The 18266-nt window shown below is 38.2% G+C and overlaps 1 protein-coding gene across 1 annotated transcript in view; it reads left to right on the top strand.

The window, feature by feature from the left end:
• The window catches only part of DPP4 (dipeptidyl peptidase 4), a 94446-nt gene extending 76519 nt beyond the window's left edge, over positions 1 to 17927 (top strand). The window contains exons 21-26 of the mRNA XM_049773366.1: positions 995 to 1049; positions 1645 to 1744; positions 3642 to 3706; positions 15776 to 15848; positions 16114 to 16187; positions 17793 to 17927. Coding sequence (XP_049629323.1) covers positions 995 to 1049; positions 1645 to 1744; positions 3642 to 3706; positions 15776 to 15848; positions 16114 to 16187; positions 17793 to 17894 — 469 coding nt within the window. The 3' untranslated portion in view covers positions 17895 to 17927. The remainder of the gene's footprint in view (positions 1 to 994; positions 1050 to 1644; positions 1745 to 3641; positions 3707 to 15775; positions 15849 to 16113; positions 16188 to 17792) is intronic.
• Positions 17928 to 18266: the final 339 nt, after the last annotated feature.

Here is an 18266-nt window from a genome sequence, read left to right as displayed (position 1 = left end):
AAATATGCATGAGAAATGCTGGGTAAAATTAAAATCAATGGTAATTTTTTACTACAAGTTTTCTCAATGCTTTCAAAATGCAAAAATAATCTTAAATCTTCATGCTTACTAATATTAATGACCGTATTACAAATAAAAATAATTTTTGCTATATTAAGTAAATGTTCTGCCTCTTTCTTAATCTATAGACAGTATGAAAAAATCTTGTGAACTTGTTTCAGCAATCCTCCCTCAATTAGACTGCTCGATTATTTTTTAACTAAAGAAACCACATTTTGATGTAGACTAAGAAATAGGTGAGCAAAATATTTTTCTGAATTTTAACTGGCTCCCACAATTTCTCCATTTTTATCTGGTTGAAGATAATTTAGTGGCAAAACAAACTCCTTACTCTATCAAAAAGAAATTGATTTTTATTTAATGATACTGAGTTAGCTAATCAACACACAGCACAGTAAGGGATTTACTTAGAGAATGGTGTTTTAGTTGTCAGGGAGGGGGCCCAGCGACATTGCTAAGCTCTACCCAGATGTTCTCTATGCCCTTGTAATTTTCCATTGCTGGGACAGCCTCTCTCAAACTGAAAAACATCTGGAGAGATTTAAATTCAATTATGTAAAGAAAAGTGCATCTGGGCTGCAAATTTTTATATGAAACTGTGAAAAAAACTGCCAGAATTTGTTTTCTATGAATCAAACACACACACACACACACACACACACACACACACACACACACACACACACACACAATCATAGAGAGGGAGAGAGAATATTTTATGGAGTTTAATTAAAGTAAACTATGTTCATCTGTCTCTAAAGGTAAAATGGTTGATATTTATCTCAAGTTTTAGTTAAGTTACCTGCAGCAATTTATTTTCATTTCTAATCAAATGAAATACAGTACAAATGATAGGGTTTTACATTGGATTAGTTATCTTAGTTTTCTGCTGATAGTGCAATATTAATTTCTGGATTTCTTTTATGTATTTTAGAGAATTTGTAAAAATGGGGTTTGTGGATGACAAACGGATTGCAATTTGGGGTTGGGTAAGTAGTTGCTCTGATAATAAATCTAGATGTATTCCTTAGTTAAAGTTAACAAGAGCAGAAAGCAAGAAAGATTTATTTTTAATATGTAAATATTTGGAGATGAAAATCATGTCTATAATTTTCAGCTAAGAAAGTCAAAATAAAATTTTTTGCAAAAACTCTTCACTAAACCAGTTTTATACCTTTGTTATGATGAAGAGAGATGAGAATGAAAAGAAAGAAGAAAACTGAGAAAGAGGGAGAGAAGAAGAAAAAAGGAAGAGAGAGAGGGAGCCAGTGTATGAACTGTAATTCATGTGTAAAATTTAATTTATTCATAAAATATGTAATGAATTTATGTTTATTGTATCTCCCATCCTTTAATTAGAACTACCCTGCTGATTTTTAGTGTCTTTCCTTCAATGCTTCTATGGCCCAGGGCTTTGAATATGTAGTTTTTAGATACTGTCCAATTAAGGCCAATTTAAGCCTTCTCTAGCTACCATGCTTTCTCTAAAGAAGCATAGTATATAAAGATGTGAGAAATGCAACTAGCTTACCATATGTCTTTAATTCTTTTATCTCCATAAAAATAACTGTTTCCATTTCTTAGTCATATGGAGGGTATGTCACCTCAATGGTCCTGGGAGCAGGAAGTGGTGTTTTCAAATGTGGGATTGCTGTGGCACCTGTGTCCCGGTGGGAGTACTATGGTATGTAATAGCTGTCCTGTGTGAAGGCATGTTGAATTATGACCTTTGCATTCCAGTAAAAATATTTCTTCCTTTTTAGGTATCAGTGTTTCTACAGCAAATAAGCTGATTCATTTTAGAGATACTATATGGATAAAACAATCGCACTTATGCTGTTATTGTGAAAGACTTACATATTTTCTGCACAGTAGTTATCAACAAATTCAAAATATTTTTCAAATCTAAAAATTCAACTTTGTTTATTTTCTAGACCCATTCTACTTTGTTTTTATATACCCTCATTATCTTTATTTTAATATGAGTTTAGGGTTGCACAAATTAGCAGGATAAAAAGAAAGCATGAATTGAGGCCAGAGCAATAGCACAGTGGGTAGGGTGTTTGCCTTGTAAGCGGTAAACCAGGGTTTGATCTCCAGCATCCTGCATGGTTCAGAGTCTGCCTGGAGTAATTTCTGAGTTCAGAGCCAGGGTAAACCCCTGAGCACTGCCAGATGTGACCCAAAACCAAAAAAAAAAAAAAAAAAAAAAAAAAAAAAAAAACAAAACAAAACAAAACAAACAAACAAAAAAAAGGCACATATCTTTTTCTTTAGGAAAAGGTCAGATTAAAAAGGCTTTGAGTGTCAAGAAGAGAACTGAAATGGAGATTTTTTTTTATTCTACTGTCTTTATGTAGATAAAAAATACTCTACAATATCCTCTTCATCACTAAGAAATGCTTCATATACAAAGTCCAAGTGGGATTTCTAAGGGGTGATCAGTGGTGCCCTTAGTAGGAGGAAAGAATCAGAAATGGCAAGAAGATAAACTTTTTCTGTACCTTCTATAACCTTAATTTTGTAGCAAAAAAACAGCCTGAACTTTTTTTTAGCCATTGCACATAATCTTCTTCAGACAAGTATATAAAGGGACATACTTTTTTCTATAAAAATGGCATGGTGAGTTCATGTGAAATAACTGGCATTCATTTTTAAGTTAAAAAAATGTTAAAAGTTAAAATGTCATTCAAAAAGGTTAAATGTTGCTTGAGGTTGATATATTAATTTACTTAATTATATTAATATTGAATTGCCTGTACAATTGTTGTGAAATTCAAATCATAATGGCACAATGATAATCTATTATTCTACTTAATTTTTTACAGTAATCTGATCATTTAGAGGGCCATCTTTCAAAAAAGCTATGACATATTTTTAAGTTATATTAGAATTTGATCACAACTAATTTTTTCACTGAAAAATTTTGGGAAGTCAGGGGAAGCACTCCACACACTGCATTGGGCCATATAGTGCTTCCACAGGCAAGGCATGTACTTTGGCTTATGAGCTTTCTCCCAGGACTGGCATTTTAGGGTGTGTGTTTATGTGTTGAGCTAGAATGTGTCAAGCATGAAACATAATCAGTAACAGTATTGTAAATTATGATATCTAAAAAAATATTTGAATCCCCTTTTTAAGGGGATTCAGGGGTTGGAAGGAAATCAGAGATACTGGTGGAGGGAAGTTGATACTGGTAATGGGATTAGTGTTGGAACACTGTATGACTGAAACTCAGTTATGAATAATTTGATATATCACAGTGCCTTAAGCATAACCAAATAAAAATGAGTAAAATTATCCAATGAGATATTTCTGAGTGTAATAACTGTGCACCCATGCATAAATTGGGACAGTGTTTACCAAAGTGAGTGACATAGGTTCAATTTGAGGAGAAGGTTTGTGATTGCTTTTTGTATAATTGGAGATCACTTTATTTTTCTTTCCTTAAAGAAGGTAAAGTTCCAGGGGGCACTGAGTAAAATTTTTTCTTCTGAAAAGGGGATAATAGGCTACATAAATTTAGGAACATTAGTTTTTATTGTATAAATAACTCTTCTCCCATTGTTTTTCCATTATAGACTCAGTGTACACAGAACGTTATATGAGTCTCCCAACTCTAGAAGACAACCTTGACCACTACAGGGTAAGAGATGTGGAAACAGAAAAATTTTATGATCTATTTATAGGAAATTGTAGAATATTTTAAAGTGCATTATTCTAGAAAAAATATTTTTATTTCCAACAAAATTCTTGTTAAAAAGAAATAACACAGGTGGTATAGAGATACTCCAATAGCTTCCCCTTCTATATTCTGCATAATTATAGTCTTTGTCGTATGCTATATAGGTCACAATATGCATTCATTTGGAAATACAAAGCAACACCCGATAATTACTTTAATTATAAAAACCTCAGTTTAGAAAACATGTCAAACCCAACATATTTCTTTAAAGCCCCAAAGATTCTCTAAACCTTTAGTTGTAGATTAAAATTTCTTATGGTATTATCATAATGAAGATGCATGTATAAGCCAATAATTTTCTTCTTCATAGCCAAATAGCTAGAGTTTTCTTACATAAGATTTGAGAAAAGCAGATGAAGAGTACAGCTACAGTTGGACAATATCTGCAAAACCTTTGAACCCAAATTACTGAATAGTATCCAAATAAGTCATTGCCCCATAGGAGAACCAGTGAGCAGGTTGTTCTGCAGATGGGCTAAAGCATTTGAACTAGGATCTGCTGATCATTGGCAGCCATATTCTAATGTGTAAATGGCCACAATGCCAGAATACTCTTTTCAGTGCCCCACTGGTTCTGTTGGAAGTGTTAACCTCACTACTTTTCTAATATTTGGACATATTCTGGAACATTCTATATTCTTTCATGTTTGTTAGTAAATACTTAGAGATGACAAGGTAAATCATCCAGCATTCACCTTTTTTCAGGGAAAGTCCAAACTATTTTATAGGAAAGTGATTTATTCCATACACTTCCCTGAATGATCCCTGAGCAGAGCCAGGAACACTTTGGGTATGATACAAAAATAGAAAAAGGAGATGAGAAGAAGGAAGGAAGGAAGGAAGGAAGGAAGGAAGGAAGGAAGGAAGGAAGGAAGGAAGGAAGGAAGGAAGGAAGGAAGGAAGGAAGGAAGGAAGGAAGGAAGGAAGGAAGGAAGGAAGGAAGGAAGGAAGGAAGGAAGGAAGGAAGGAAGGAAGGAAGGAAGGAAGGAAGGAAGGAAGGAAGGAAGGAAGGAAGGAAAAACATTGAGAAAATATTTTAAGAACAAATTTTGTTGTTGTTCTTGTTGTTGTTGTTTTTGGGCCACACATAGTGACGTTAGTAGGTTACTCCTGGCTATACACTCAGAAATAGCTCCTGGCTTGGCAGACCATATGGGACACCAGGGGATCGAACCTTGGTCCTTCCTAGACTAGAGCGGGCAAAGCAGATGCCTTACTGCTTGTGCCAACACTCTGGCCCCATGAACACAATTTTTCCCCAAGTATTTCATAAACCCAATACTTGGGTTTCATATGGATACATTACTTTGAGTAATTCTTACAATTTGGGAGTACAATTTCTATGGATTCTGAAGCCATTTTATCAAAGTACAATAGAGCTCAGATTCAATTTCTAGTCTTGCTAGGTAAGAGTGGACTCTTTTCTTTTCATTCAGCTTATTTGTTTTAGTCAGCAAGGCTAAACTAACACCTCCCTTGTGGGGAGAGGAGGCTACTTGTCTGAGTTAGTGCCACTGTGTGTTTACATATCTTTCAGTCAAGATACAAAAGAAGCAACAGGTAAATTGAGCTGTGCAAATTGCCTTCCACACACTACAAAGCAGTTCCGTACCCCAACTGTATGCCTTTGTGTTAATTGTCTCACCTGCCAGTTTGATTCTCTCCCATCTTTGTCTCCATACTTAACAAATGACATTACCCATCCTTTTCCTTCTTTGGAACCAAAATTGTTGCTGCCAAAGGATTCTCACCTTTTAGAACAATAACTGCCTTTGTCTTCTGTTAGCTTGTCTTTCTACACAATCTATAACACTCATATTTACGAGGTTAACCTCCTCCTGCAGCACTTCTGTAAACATTTTCTATGTACTCAGATACCAGCTCACATTTTTTAACTGTGTTTAACATGTTCTCTAATCTCTGAATGTTTTGTGGCATTTCTCTTTGTACCTTTGTTGTCTGTGCTTTCTACCTGCATCATTTCTCTATCTCGCTCTATTAGAAAATGTGAACAGCTTCAAAAGAAGAAGCTCGTAGTGCTCCCTCATTCTGGATTCAAAGTCCAATAATATTGCTCATGCACATCTCAGTTTGTCTGTGTTGACCTCACATTTCTTAGTTTTGTCTTTTGCCTCATGCAGTATTTTCATTTCTAGACTACTTATTCAATATTGTACTCTTTGGATTACCTCGTAAAAATGATAAACCTTAAAATATTTTTTGAAAAACTTCTTGAAGTAAAATATTACTATAAAAGTTCTAATGGGGGACTGGCAAGATAGTAAATACAAGAATTTAGGTTACACACAGCCTTAGGGCTTAAGGCTTAAGCCTTACCTTACACACAGCCAACCTTGGTTTGATCCCCGAACCACTTTGGTCCTCAATTGTACCACCAGGAGTGAACCCTGACCACAGAGCCAGAAATCAGCCCTGACCTCACTGGGATTGCCCCAAATAGCCTTCCCATTCTCAATCATTTTACTTATTTTACAGTTTGAATTTCCTTGTCAACAACTTAGCATCTGTTTGCATTAGAAATCGTCCCTCCTTAGGTATGCCTTATTGAAGGAGATGCCAAATTTTTTTCTCAAATATCCTAAGTACTACCAGGCTTCTAAAACAACAGAGCTCAGGATCTTAATCCCAACTGTAGAAATTGATATGTGATGAGTAAAAAGTTCATTTTTTTAAATCCAATTTCGAAAAGAACTTGAACCTTGACCCACAAGGATATATATAATGCAAACCCCACTCCCTGAGGGAGAACTGTTGATCCGCAGGATAAAACAAAGACCCATGATGTTTCCTTCTGCAACAGCCCTCCTCCTACTCTAGAACAATTAGTTTCAATCTGTCCTTGCAACCTATTGCTTTCTCCAGCTTTCCGCATCATTTCCACTCAGATACCCCTCTGCCTCCATCTACATTTCCCCCCTCCCCCAGCCAATTTTGTGTGTCCCCTTAGGTGTTCACTGCAGGAGGTAGTCATGTAAATAGAAGTAACTTCCTACTGCCAATGGCAACACGCACACACTGGGTGCACAAAGTCACTCTTCCACTTCACTGCACAGATGGCTGCCGAGGACTGTTTAATCCTTCCACGCCAGGAGTCGGCTTTTCTTGGCACAAAATTCATTGCTGGCAATGGACGCATTAAAACTGCCAGTACCAGGGAGCTAAAGGTTCCCAATGTGTTACTCAGAGGAATTATTTGGTTGGGCTGTAGTTAAGGTGGGCAGGAGAAAGGGAGGCAAAAGCCTGAACTGAATTGTTTCCACTCTGATAAGTTGCTTCCTCAAAATGTTGGAGAACTGAATCTAAGTGCCTATATTTGGTGCACAGCAGGCTTTAGAATAAAGCTGCCCTCCTTTGTTTTTTTAATGAGCCTGTGCTTTTGTCTCTGGCAAGAATATATTCAAAGATTCTATTTTCCTCCAAGGCCCCAGCTGCCCCTCTGGACCCCATCTTCTTTTACTTTTTTCTCCCAGGTTTTCTCTCTCTCTCTCTCTCTCTCTCTCTCTCTCTCTCTCTCTCTCTCTCTCTCTCTCTCTCTCTCTCTCTCTCTCTCTCTCTCTCTCTCTCTCTCTCTCCTTCCCTCCCTCTTTTCACACTCTTTGAAAACACAAAGACAGTTTCTCAGATGCTTCTACCTCTCTATACATGTTCATGGCTCAGAAGGAAAAAGGAAATATGTCCAAAAACATTTAAATGACTTAGATTTCAACTAGTCTACTCACCTTCTTCAGCACATTCAGCTTAATAGTGCTCAAGGGTGTAAAATAAATAAGTAAAGTCTTTATCTATTCTCCATGTTCACAGGAAAAGAATTATTGATATTGTAGCCTTAGGAAGAGGATATAATTTTTAATAAAACTTACATGAGAAGTAATTCATTATTTGATGATTACCCAGATTTAGAAAACTTTGACAAATCTAAATCACCAAGAGAAACACATTTTTGTAAAAACAAAGGTCAGGATATGGAATGAAAGGAACCCTTTGTATATGTGCACTGGACAGGGCTGCCTTGCTTAGCTGTCCAGCTTGTGAAGACTGAAATCTGATCTACAGGAAAACCAGTGCCTCAGGGGTGCCATACAATCAAATCAAATACCCTTTTCTCTTACAAATAGACCGTCTATAGATTAACTCACTGTTTTTCAGTCTTTTCAGATCATGGTCCCCTTCTGATCTTGTTTCCTTCCTATGTGCCCTCCCCAGTCATCCAAGAACTTGGCCCCTAGTCTCATGCTGTGGCTCCAATTTATTGATTTCTATTTGGGGCCCTCTTTGGAATTTTCTGGGGCCAAACAGGTGTCACATGGCCTCTGATTGTGAAATGTAGGACTAAGATATTTTGAGACTAAGACTTGACCAATTTAGTGATGAGTCCCTAAGATTCCTTTTTTTTTGGGGGGGGGGGCACACCCGGCGGTGCTCAGGGGTTACTCCTGGCTGTCTGCTCAGAAATAGCTCCTGGCAGGCACGGGGGACCATATGGGACACTGGGATTGGAACCAACCACCTTTGGTCCTGGATCGGCTGCTTGCAAGGCAAACACCGCTGTGCTATCTCTCCGGGCCCTAAGATTCTTATTGTAGATAGTCACATGCCAACTTTCACATAACAAGACAGAGAACTTTAAAAAAATTCAAAGATGGCCAGAACAATTATACAACAGCCTTTGCCTTGTATGCCACCAACCATTTTCAATCCCCAGCATCCCATGTGGTTATTCAAGACTGCCAGGGAGATTCCTGAGTGCAGAGCCAGGAGTAACCTGTAACAGTCAAGTGTGACTCCAAAAGAAAACAACTTAAAAATTCAAAGAAGAAGGAAGCTGTTTATCTTCCAAAAACACCAAAGAGTGGATAGTCTGGATGTCCTGAATGGAGAGGTCAAACTGGTGCAGTAGAAAATCAGAACTAAGAGGCAGTGTGCTCAGCACAATTATCTCTTCTGCAGCGAGTCTCAGTCCACCACAGGCAGATTGGAACAAAGCAATCAATTGGTCAGGAAGAGTATTCTCAACCTCCAAAAACAATGAACAAACAACAGATGTGGCTGTACCCCTGAGGAGTGGGTTTCTGAAGAGCTTTGAATAGGAATATTTTCTATTATGTCATAGATTTTTCTAGTTAAACCTCTAACACTATAATTCTATAATAGTACAACCCTATAACACTACTCGGAGACTTTATGCTCAACTATTCACAGACCAGTGTTTTAGTCATGTAAAAGTTCATTATCTCCTTTGTGAGACAAAATAAGAGAGTAGGTAGTAAAGCTTTCTCTTGAATATAAATATGTTCTCAAAAGACTGGTGGTTTCTAAAATGTGAATGGGACTTCAAGAATTCTGTGTCTTTTCAGTCATGTAAGGAGGAGAGATGTGAGGTATGGGAGATAGTCAATAACTTAGACTTCACCTTTCCTTCACTTCTTCTCACCAAGAACTATCCAGTTTCATTAGTTAAAATCTTCAAGTGCTTGCTTCCTTCCTGAGGCAGTATTCTAAATGCATTACATGGATTCTTTTGTCAGATGCCATTTGATTCTCCCTCAAATGATCTGACATCAGTGCACTGATGATCTGCCTTTTACTAACACAAACAGGCACAAAGTGTTACATTTGATACTCAAGGGATGGAGAGCCAGGGGGCAGTTACTGGAAGTCAATGGAAAAAAGATTGAGGGTGATGAGAAAGAGAGCATAGAGGTTCTCTTCCTAGACTGCATGGTAGAACGAGGCAGAATAGCCCATTAAACACATGGCTAACAGCTGCATGTATGAAGGATTTAAAGCAGGCCTAATGAATCCAGAGATAGCACAGAGAAATGGCTCACAGAGAAAAAGTAGGTGAAAGAGCAGGTAGCTCAAAGGCAGGTTATGAAATCAGGAAGAGAGTAATGAGTGCACTGCAAGAGATACAGGAGATTAAGGGCCAGAGAAATGGGACCTAAGTCCTAAGCCTTGTTGCCAAGAGGAGAGGGCAGCCTGGAACACACAGAAGGGACTGATTTAACTTGTAGAGGAGATTTATTTTGCATTTTGCTCAAAATTTGATAGGCTTTTGGCAAGTGTATGAAACAGTCATAGATTTGGCAGTCTTCTGCTAGCAGATTTGAAATGTTCAATCCTTAAGAACTGCTGCATCGTTAGGTTATGCAAAACAGGGTGCAATTTTGTAAATATGCCATCTTGTACTGATTTGACATTTGTTCTATTATCCCAGAATATGCCAAAGGGAGAGAGACCTTCAGATTTCAGCCAAACCTTAACTTGTTTGTTGAGTGCTGATAAAATGTTGACTGCTGTGTGATCTTTAAGGAAGCCAGTGTTGCTTGGTGAGGCCTGAGGTAGAGCCCCCTGTCGGGTTGATGGGAGCTTTTCCTTGGCATCTTCAGGGTACAGTTGTTTGATGGATGTAAACAAGTGAAACATCTGATAGAGTGGGATGACTTCATTTTTTTTTCTTAAATATTTTCTGTGGCCTCTGTTGTGGCTCTAACGATGTTTCCCAAAATAGCACTATTCAAAATTATTTGTGAGGTTTTAAATGCAAACAAGAGAATTCATAGACTGCCTCTGTAGCATCCTTGATGTTATCTCACTGAAGTGCTGGGTTGTTTATCAGACCAGCATCTGTATGATTTAGAGCTTGGCCAGGGTGCTGAATGGTTTAGCTAAGAGGGGTCACTAGAGTAAGACAAGGTGGGGATTGGGATCTAGAATTAGACAGATATTCTGCTTTTACCTCTCAATAGCAGCCTGATTACTTCACCTCAGTTTCTCCATCTAGGTAATGGGGTTAAGGAGACCTGTGCCACATTTATTGAAAGGATTAAGTGAGACACATGTGTTTGTCATGAAATGAGCTTTCACAGCATGACAGAGTCCTCCCATTCCACTCAGAAAGCTAATTTATCCAGTGGTTTTAGGTGGCACAAGGGGTAGCTGAAAGATTGCTAAACCTTCTGTTTCTCACAGCACTTTCTTACTCTAATCAGTCCTGTCTTTTATTTCAAAAAATACAAAGATTTATTTGTTGGAAGGTAACAGAAGAACCAGCATGATCCAACTAGTAGCTACAGATGGTTCTTCTTGGGGCTTGAAGGAAAAGCTCCTCGCAGGATGCTGTGGAATCGGCACTGCCACTGGACCAATCCTTCCCACTTCTCTTTGCCAGACTGTTGCTGGCAGCAGGGCTCTCCGGAAGTTTCTAGCCTCAGGAGAGTGCCAACTGCACCACCATTGCATCCTTGCCCATTTATCACTCTGAGCATCCTTTTTAGGAACTGGTGATAGACTATTCGGCTTCTAACTTAGTCATCTATTTCCTTTTTTATTTCTGTTTTCATCGATAGACAAATGAGGATTATCTTATCACCACTTGGAGAGTAGGGGGTTAAAATAGCCCAGCTAAGTGATTTCTGGTTTTTAAGCATACCTTTGATACATGCATTCTTTGCTTTCACTGCTTTTGGAGATTATTGCCTTTCACAGGCACTGCATAAGATGTCCCCAGTAAGAAAGAGTCTTCACTGAGAAGCCACTACAGCCAGGGCACCATTTGGTAGGGAATACAGTTTGGTGGTTCCTGAGGCAAAGAGCCACAGCTGCTTCTTTAAGGGCTGGGGGAAATACTCAATGTAGCTCAAGAGACTGCAAGTGGGGTGCACCTTCAATCTGCCTGTCTCCTTGCATAAAGAAGCCCCTCTGGAAAGTTCTCCCAGTGAGCTGGGGAAGTAAGTAGTGGAAATGGCACACTTCTCTTGCAGATGCAAAGGAAGCTTTTGTTTTATTTTTCTCTTGCTGCATTAAAGTATTTGTCTTTCTTTCTTTGTAGTGTAATATTGTTAATGTAAAACAATTTGCATCATGACACTTTTATCACAGTTTTCGTCTTTTTCTCAGTATGTTGCATTTCTCACCATGTCTAGTTCATCACAGCTACAGTGTGTACATCACAACATTTATCTTAGGCTCAGGGTTTTACTTGTTTATAAAAATTGTCTTCTTTCAGCCTGTATTCACTCCATTTAAAAAAAAAAAGGCAGCCAGAAACTGTTTTGGTCCAAACTCCAGTAGTTATCACATTCCTTGCTAACTGTCCTGCGTATTTATATGTCTCCCAACTATTACTCTATGTTTCAATGACATTTCTCCATTTTATGGCTCCGAGGCTAGAGGAGCAGCTTCTGCTGTTTAAGTTGCCAAGTGAGGGAGGTACTGGAGGAGAGGTGACACCACTGTATATTTGGGTTAGGTTTACTTGTTGAAGTCAACTCTTACATGTGCAAATAGCAAGCTTAACTGTGGGGAAAGGCAGTGAGTGTGGCTGTGAGCTATGGAGCACCAAGGAGCACAGGGATGGCCCTTGGTCTGGGGATTACTGTCATTCATGTGTACTGTCAGTGTTCAAGTCCAGCCTTTTCTGTCTACAGTTTAGCTTCCCACAGTGACATTCAAATGGGATTGTTAATCCTTTCCTCTCTGAAGGACAGAAAATCACTCCTGATTTTACCACTGAATAAGGCTTGACATCACCTGCACAGTCAGTCACTCACCTCCTCACAGAGTTGTGCAGAACTGTTCTCTTCTGATTTATCATCACCAAAGACCAAGGAATAGGAATGCTGGGGGAGGAGAATTGAGGGGGATACCCAAAACACCTGTGTTCTGCAGATCCCAAATCAGGAAAAACACAGGAGTTAATGCCTTTCTGCCTCAGTCTGTGTGGACAGCTACAGCATTGCAGCTGGAGTTAAATGGAATCTAGTTCCTTTGGAATCTCTTTCCATTAGAAAACAAAAGTCCCTGGGCCCGGAGAGATAGCACAGCGGTGTTTGCCTTGCAAACAGCCGATCCAGGACCAAAGGTGGTTGGTTCAAATCCCGGTGTCCCATATGGTCCCCCGTGCCTGCCAGGAGCTATTTCTGAGCAGACAGCCAGGAGTAACCCCTGAGCACTGCCGGGTGTGGCCCAAAAACCAAAAAAAGAAAACAAAAGTCCCATAGACTTAACTCGCATAGCAATGTTATTAAGATTGGAGCAATATTTTTAAATAATTTCTTTATGATGCTTAACACAGTGACTATTACAGAATAAACATTCACTAGTTGTTAATTAATGGCACGATATAAAGGTTGAAAGTAAGCAAAAGTATATCTCAGCAAATTTCAGGATGAGAATGTTATTCTTCCAGCTGCTCCCACTTATTTCTGAAAAACTAGGACTGAATAAAGTGGACAGTGCATGAGGAGTCCTTAAATTCCTTTCAGTTACACTTTATTGTTACTTACATTATTAGATACTAAGAAAACTAAAATATATCTAAAAAAATCCCTTTTCTCTTGGGTCTCATTGTTAAGATGGTATATACCTATGCACATTAACTGAATCAAAATATAAATGAGTGGGAAATGAACAGATAGGTGAATTCATGCATGTTCATATAAGACAACAATACATATAGAACACTTTTTGTTTTTATTTTCCTGTTGTTTGTTTTTGCTTGGGGCCACATCAGATAGTATGCTGCTCTTACTCCTGGCATAACACTCAAGTATCACTGCTGGCAGGCTCGTGGGAACATAGAAGTACTGGGATTGAACTGAGGTCAGCCACCTGCAAGATAAATGCCCTAACCAATGTCGTGTCTGTCTCTTCAGCTTAGCATTTCTTAAAAATAAAGTAAAACTTCAATATGACTCTTAATAATTTCTAGATATTTATTCTGAAAGTTCTTGGGTATATGTTGGCACAGAGATGTAGTATAGGTAGGATGATGTGGGCCTACTGCAGGCAGACAGAGGGGCACTTCTGATTTTTACAGGTGGTCCTGAGAGGCTTGGTCCTCAAGTACTAAGGATGAGTGTGCTGAAGGCTGTAGCATAACATCTGTCTTTTATCAAGGAACACTGTTATAGAATTCTCACTTTAGCAACTGTAATTCAAAAGAAGAAAGAACAAAAGAAAGAAAGAAAGAAAGAAAGAAAGAAAGAAAGAAAGAAAGAAAGAAAGAAAGAAAGAAAGAAAGAAAGAAAGAAAGAGAGAAAGAGAGAGAGAGAGAAAGAAAGAAAGAAAGAAAGAAAGAAAGAAAGAAAGAAAGAAAGAAAGAAAGAAAGAAAGAAAGAAAGAAAGAAAGAAAGAAAGAAAGAAAGAAAGAAGAAAGAAAGAAAGAAAGAAAGAAAGAAGAAAGAAAGAAAGAAAGAAAGAAAGAAAGAAAGAAAGAAAGAAGAAGAAAGAAAGAAAGAAAGAAAGAAAGAAAGAAAGAAAGAGAAAGAAAGAAAGAAAGAAAGAAAAAAGAAGAAAGAAAGAAAGAAAGAAAGAAAGAAAGAAAGAAAGAAAGAAAGAAAGAAAGAAAGAAAGAAAGAAAGAAAGAAAGAAAGAAAGAAAGAAAGAAAGAAAGAAAGAAAGAAAGGAAGAAAGGAAGAAAGAGAGAAAGAAAGGAAGAAAGGAAGAAAGAGAGAGAGAAAAAAAGAGAAAGAAAGAAAGAGAGATGAAAACCTTGTCTCTTTAATCCTGTGTCTGTGAGGGATGCGGGGGGGAGTCCCATTATTCCCATTTTATAGAAAACAAGGGTCAGAGAATAACATTTCTTTGGGAGAGAAGTCACTGGCATGGGAGCAGGGACTGGAGTGTGTGTACACACTATTCTAGTCCTTTTCCTGCTAAAAATCTAGCAAAGTTTCTGGCCCTGATACTAACCTAGTGTTAGCAGTATTAGAGAACATTGCAGTATATAAAACTTACTTCTGGGCCCAGATGGATAGCACAACGGTGTTTGCCTTGCAAGCAGCTGATCCAGGACCAAAGGTGGTTGGTTCGAATCCCGGTGTCCCATATGGTCCCCCGTGCCTGCCAGGAGCTATTTCTGAGCAGACAGCCAGGAGTAACCCCTGAGCACCGCCAGGTGTGGCCCAAAAACCAAAAAAAAAAAAAAAAAACTTACTTCTCAAAAACTTGGCTTCAATTTACCAGACACTGTAGAACTCAATGGCTGATATTCAACCTATACTGAGGCTGTAACAAAGCATTAAAAATCATCCCTCATTCACTTTTTCTCAATGTCACTGTACTGTCTATGTCATGGTTTTTACCTTTTGCCAACTTTGTAAACATATTTGAATTATACGCGGATGACATGCTCTCTTTTTAATTCAATATATCTCCTATGCTTTATCTCCCCCTGTTTTATAGCGTCTATCTCACTAAGTCTACCAGGAGGTCTCAAAAGCTGACTTCCCAATTTTTCATCCCATGTCCCTGGATGATTTGGGAATGACTTGATCCAATAAAATCATTTTCTCCAATAAAGAATGAGATAGACAACAATCACTCCCTGATATTCTAAGGCCATTCTTAATCTTATTCACCACTTTCCCCTCACATATGTTGCATTTTTCTAGGTTTTAAACATCTGTTCCCAAAGAGGTAATACTAGCTTCTCATTCAGAGCCTAGCAATGTGGACCAAAGTTCATATGACATATTGCAGAGTATGTTTAGTTGCAAATGCTATGTACAGGCTCTTTGAAATGTAGCATGTATGGCACCATGTGACACATGGTTGCCATAGCAATACACTTTTTGGCTGAACTACAACATAAGCCCATGGAACATACATTGCTAATATGAGACTCTGCCCTGTGCTAATGCATAGGACACAGCCAATCTGGGATTTGAGACTTGAGGGGGTTTGCGTGCAGCATGGGTGGCAGGTGCCCTCTCCTTCATGCTCAGGGAAGATGTGGCATCCTCCCTTTGCAGTCCTGTCTCCCAGGCACAGGGCATGCTGTGCATTCTGCCATGCATGGAGACAGCATTTGCTTGAATATCGGTTTGCTATATTTTGTATCAAAGGGGGCCCCAGCTGAAAACATTTTATTTTGTAAACTGAAGTGAAAAATCAGTTTATGGCAGATCTTTTTTTGAATAATGACATTCTTTTTCCCAATTCCAGAATTCAACAGTCATGAGCAGAGCTGAAAATTTTAAACAAGTTGAGTACCTCCTTATTCATGGAACAGCAGATGGTGAGTTTCAGTTAATTAGACTTTTTAGTATCACAGACAGGTTTGCAATTTCACTACTGACAAAACAAAAGCATGAGGGGCAAGACTGTTACATTTACTTCAATAAAACAGTGTTGCTTTCCACAACTCACTTGTCTTGGGCTAAATGGGATGCTGAGTCCTAGAACTTCAAACAGACCCTTTCTTCTGATGCCTTTCCCACCCTTGGGTATCAGAAAACTGGAGTGGCTATTAGTTACTTTGCATTTCCTTTCTCTCCCTGCAGATAACGTTCATTTTCAGCAGTCAGCGCAGATTTCCAAAGCACTGGTGGATGCTGGAGTGGATTTCCAGGCGATGGTATAAGCAAAACTTTGGGCATGGAGAGGGAACTTGCTGGATGGATGGGCTGATTTCTTCTCAGGGCTGCTTCTCAGGGGACTCAGAAGACAGGCATGACATTAAAAGGGCTTTCATTTTTCCCCCCTGCAAAGTTGTAAGTGATTTCCTTGAACCATACCCAGAGTAATGTTCAATAATATTAGAAGTCTGGGGTTGAGAAACACAATATTTCATATTCTGGGAGTGTCAAAACACTGCTCTACTGTTCATGTGATTATTCAGTTCTTTACTATTTTGATTCAAAAGTAATCACTTACTCAGTAAATGTGTGGCAGAGTAATTCTAAAGTGAAACCAGCATGATAATAGCTCCGCTCAACTCTAAAAACCCATTTCTATCTAGCTATTCTAACAACAGTGGGATATTAATAAGCAACACACTTCAGTTATGTGCAATTGCTGTATTATCTTTTGTTGAACAACCAGAGGCGATACACACACACACTTATTTTATAAAGCCAGAAATAGCTAAAGCTGCCTATTCAGAGTTGCTTCTTCAGAAAGATGTTAACAACTATAAAGTTCAAATTTGTTATCTGTACTACACAGATTAAGAAAAATCATATATAAACATGTACATATATGTATGCACATAAGATATATACATGTGTATGTTTATGTTGCATATGTAGCATTAACAATTTTTGAGTATCTACAAAAAGAAATGGAGCTTTCTTGTCTATTATATAGAAAAGCATCTTTCCCTTGCCCTTTTCTTTCCCTTGCTTTGTGCTCAGTTAAAACGGTGTCCACTGTTTCTAGGAGCACATGAGACACTTGACAACAAACTACAGTTCTGGTTTCCTTCCTTTACATGAGACTCTTAAAAGAGGCTGAGATCGGATTTTTGACATCCCAAGGAAAATATTATGATTAGCTTAAGCCATTTTTAAAAGTTAATTTATGTCTTCATAATATATGGCTGCCTGGCAGTGATTTCCAACTTGTTTAATGTGACTTGAGTTAATAAAATTTTTGCTTCAGATCATCAGCTCTTTCTATAGAAATGTAAGATAAAAAAATTCCAGTGGAAAAAAACTAAGTGTTTGCTCAAAATACACTTCACTTTTAACTTCACTTATATAAAGTAGAAAGAGATTTTTCAATTTCTTAATATTAGGAAACTTATTTTACTTTTAAGACTTTTTTTTTTTTACTGCAGGGTTGTAGTAGGAATCTGACACCTGATAAAGCAATAAAAATCGGTGGACTTAATGAGATAAACATTCCCTTCTAGAGGTGGCACAATTAATTCTGAGTGCCCTTCAGGTCAAATTTTAAAGTAGGTTTGGGTGTTTTCAGTAGACTGTGCATAGAGTCCATGGACTTTTACAGTAAGATGTTTCTGTACCTGCTAACGACGAGCATAAGCAGAGCCCAGGGCCCCAGCAGAGTTTTGAGGGAGAGTCAGTCTTGATCATGTTTTGGTTTATAAACTGATTGGGAAATTACAACAGCCTGCTTTTTATCAAGTATGGTCTTGAGAGTTTATTTTAAGTGAGATATTGTTTTTTTATAAATGTCAACTCTTTTGTGATTTTTTTTAACCTTTCTTTCTCCTCAGTGGTACACGGACGAGGACCACGGGATTGCCAGCAGCACCGCACACCAGCACATCTACACGCACATGAGCCACTTCCTCAAACAGTGTTTCTCTTTACCTTAGCACCTTGGAAAGCGCATTACATTGTACAGCTTATTAAAAATTCATTGTTGTTCCTATTATTTCAAAAATGCAGTTACAATGATGACCTTAAAATATATATTGAAATCAAAAACAGTTGACGTTACCTTTATTCCCTAAATTGAGAACCTAAGCAAAGAATCTTGAATTGTTCAGTCTGGTTTTATTTCTCATTGAAAATCATTTCCACATCCATTGCTGAGACAAATGAGAATTGTTTTTTTGTCAGAGATGATTTTATAGGTTCCCTGGATAGCATTTGGTTTTCTTCTCTCTGAGCTCATCCAAATATTGTTCTCATCCTTTAAAGAGATGACAAGGTATGGGCAGTGATGGCACTGCTGCAAGGGAAAG

This window comes from Suncus etruscus, chromosome 5, assembly GCF_024139225.1.
Source record: "Suncus etruscus isolate mSunEtr1 chromosome 5, mSunEtr1.pri.cur, whole genome shotgun sequence".
NCBI classification, from domain to species: Eukaryota; Metazoa; Chordata; class Mammalia; order Eulipotyphla; family Soricidae; genus Suncus; species Suncus etruscus.
Note: the sequence above shows the minus strand (reverse complement) of the source record. Positions and strands in the feature narration are given on the sequence as shown.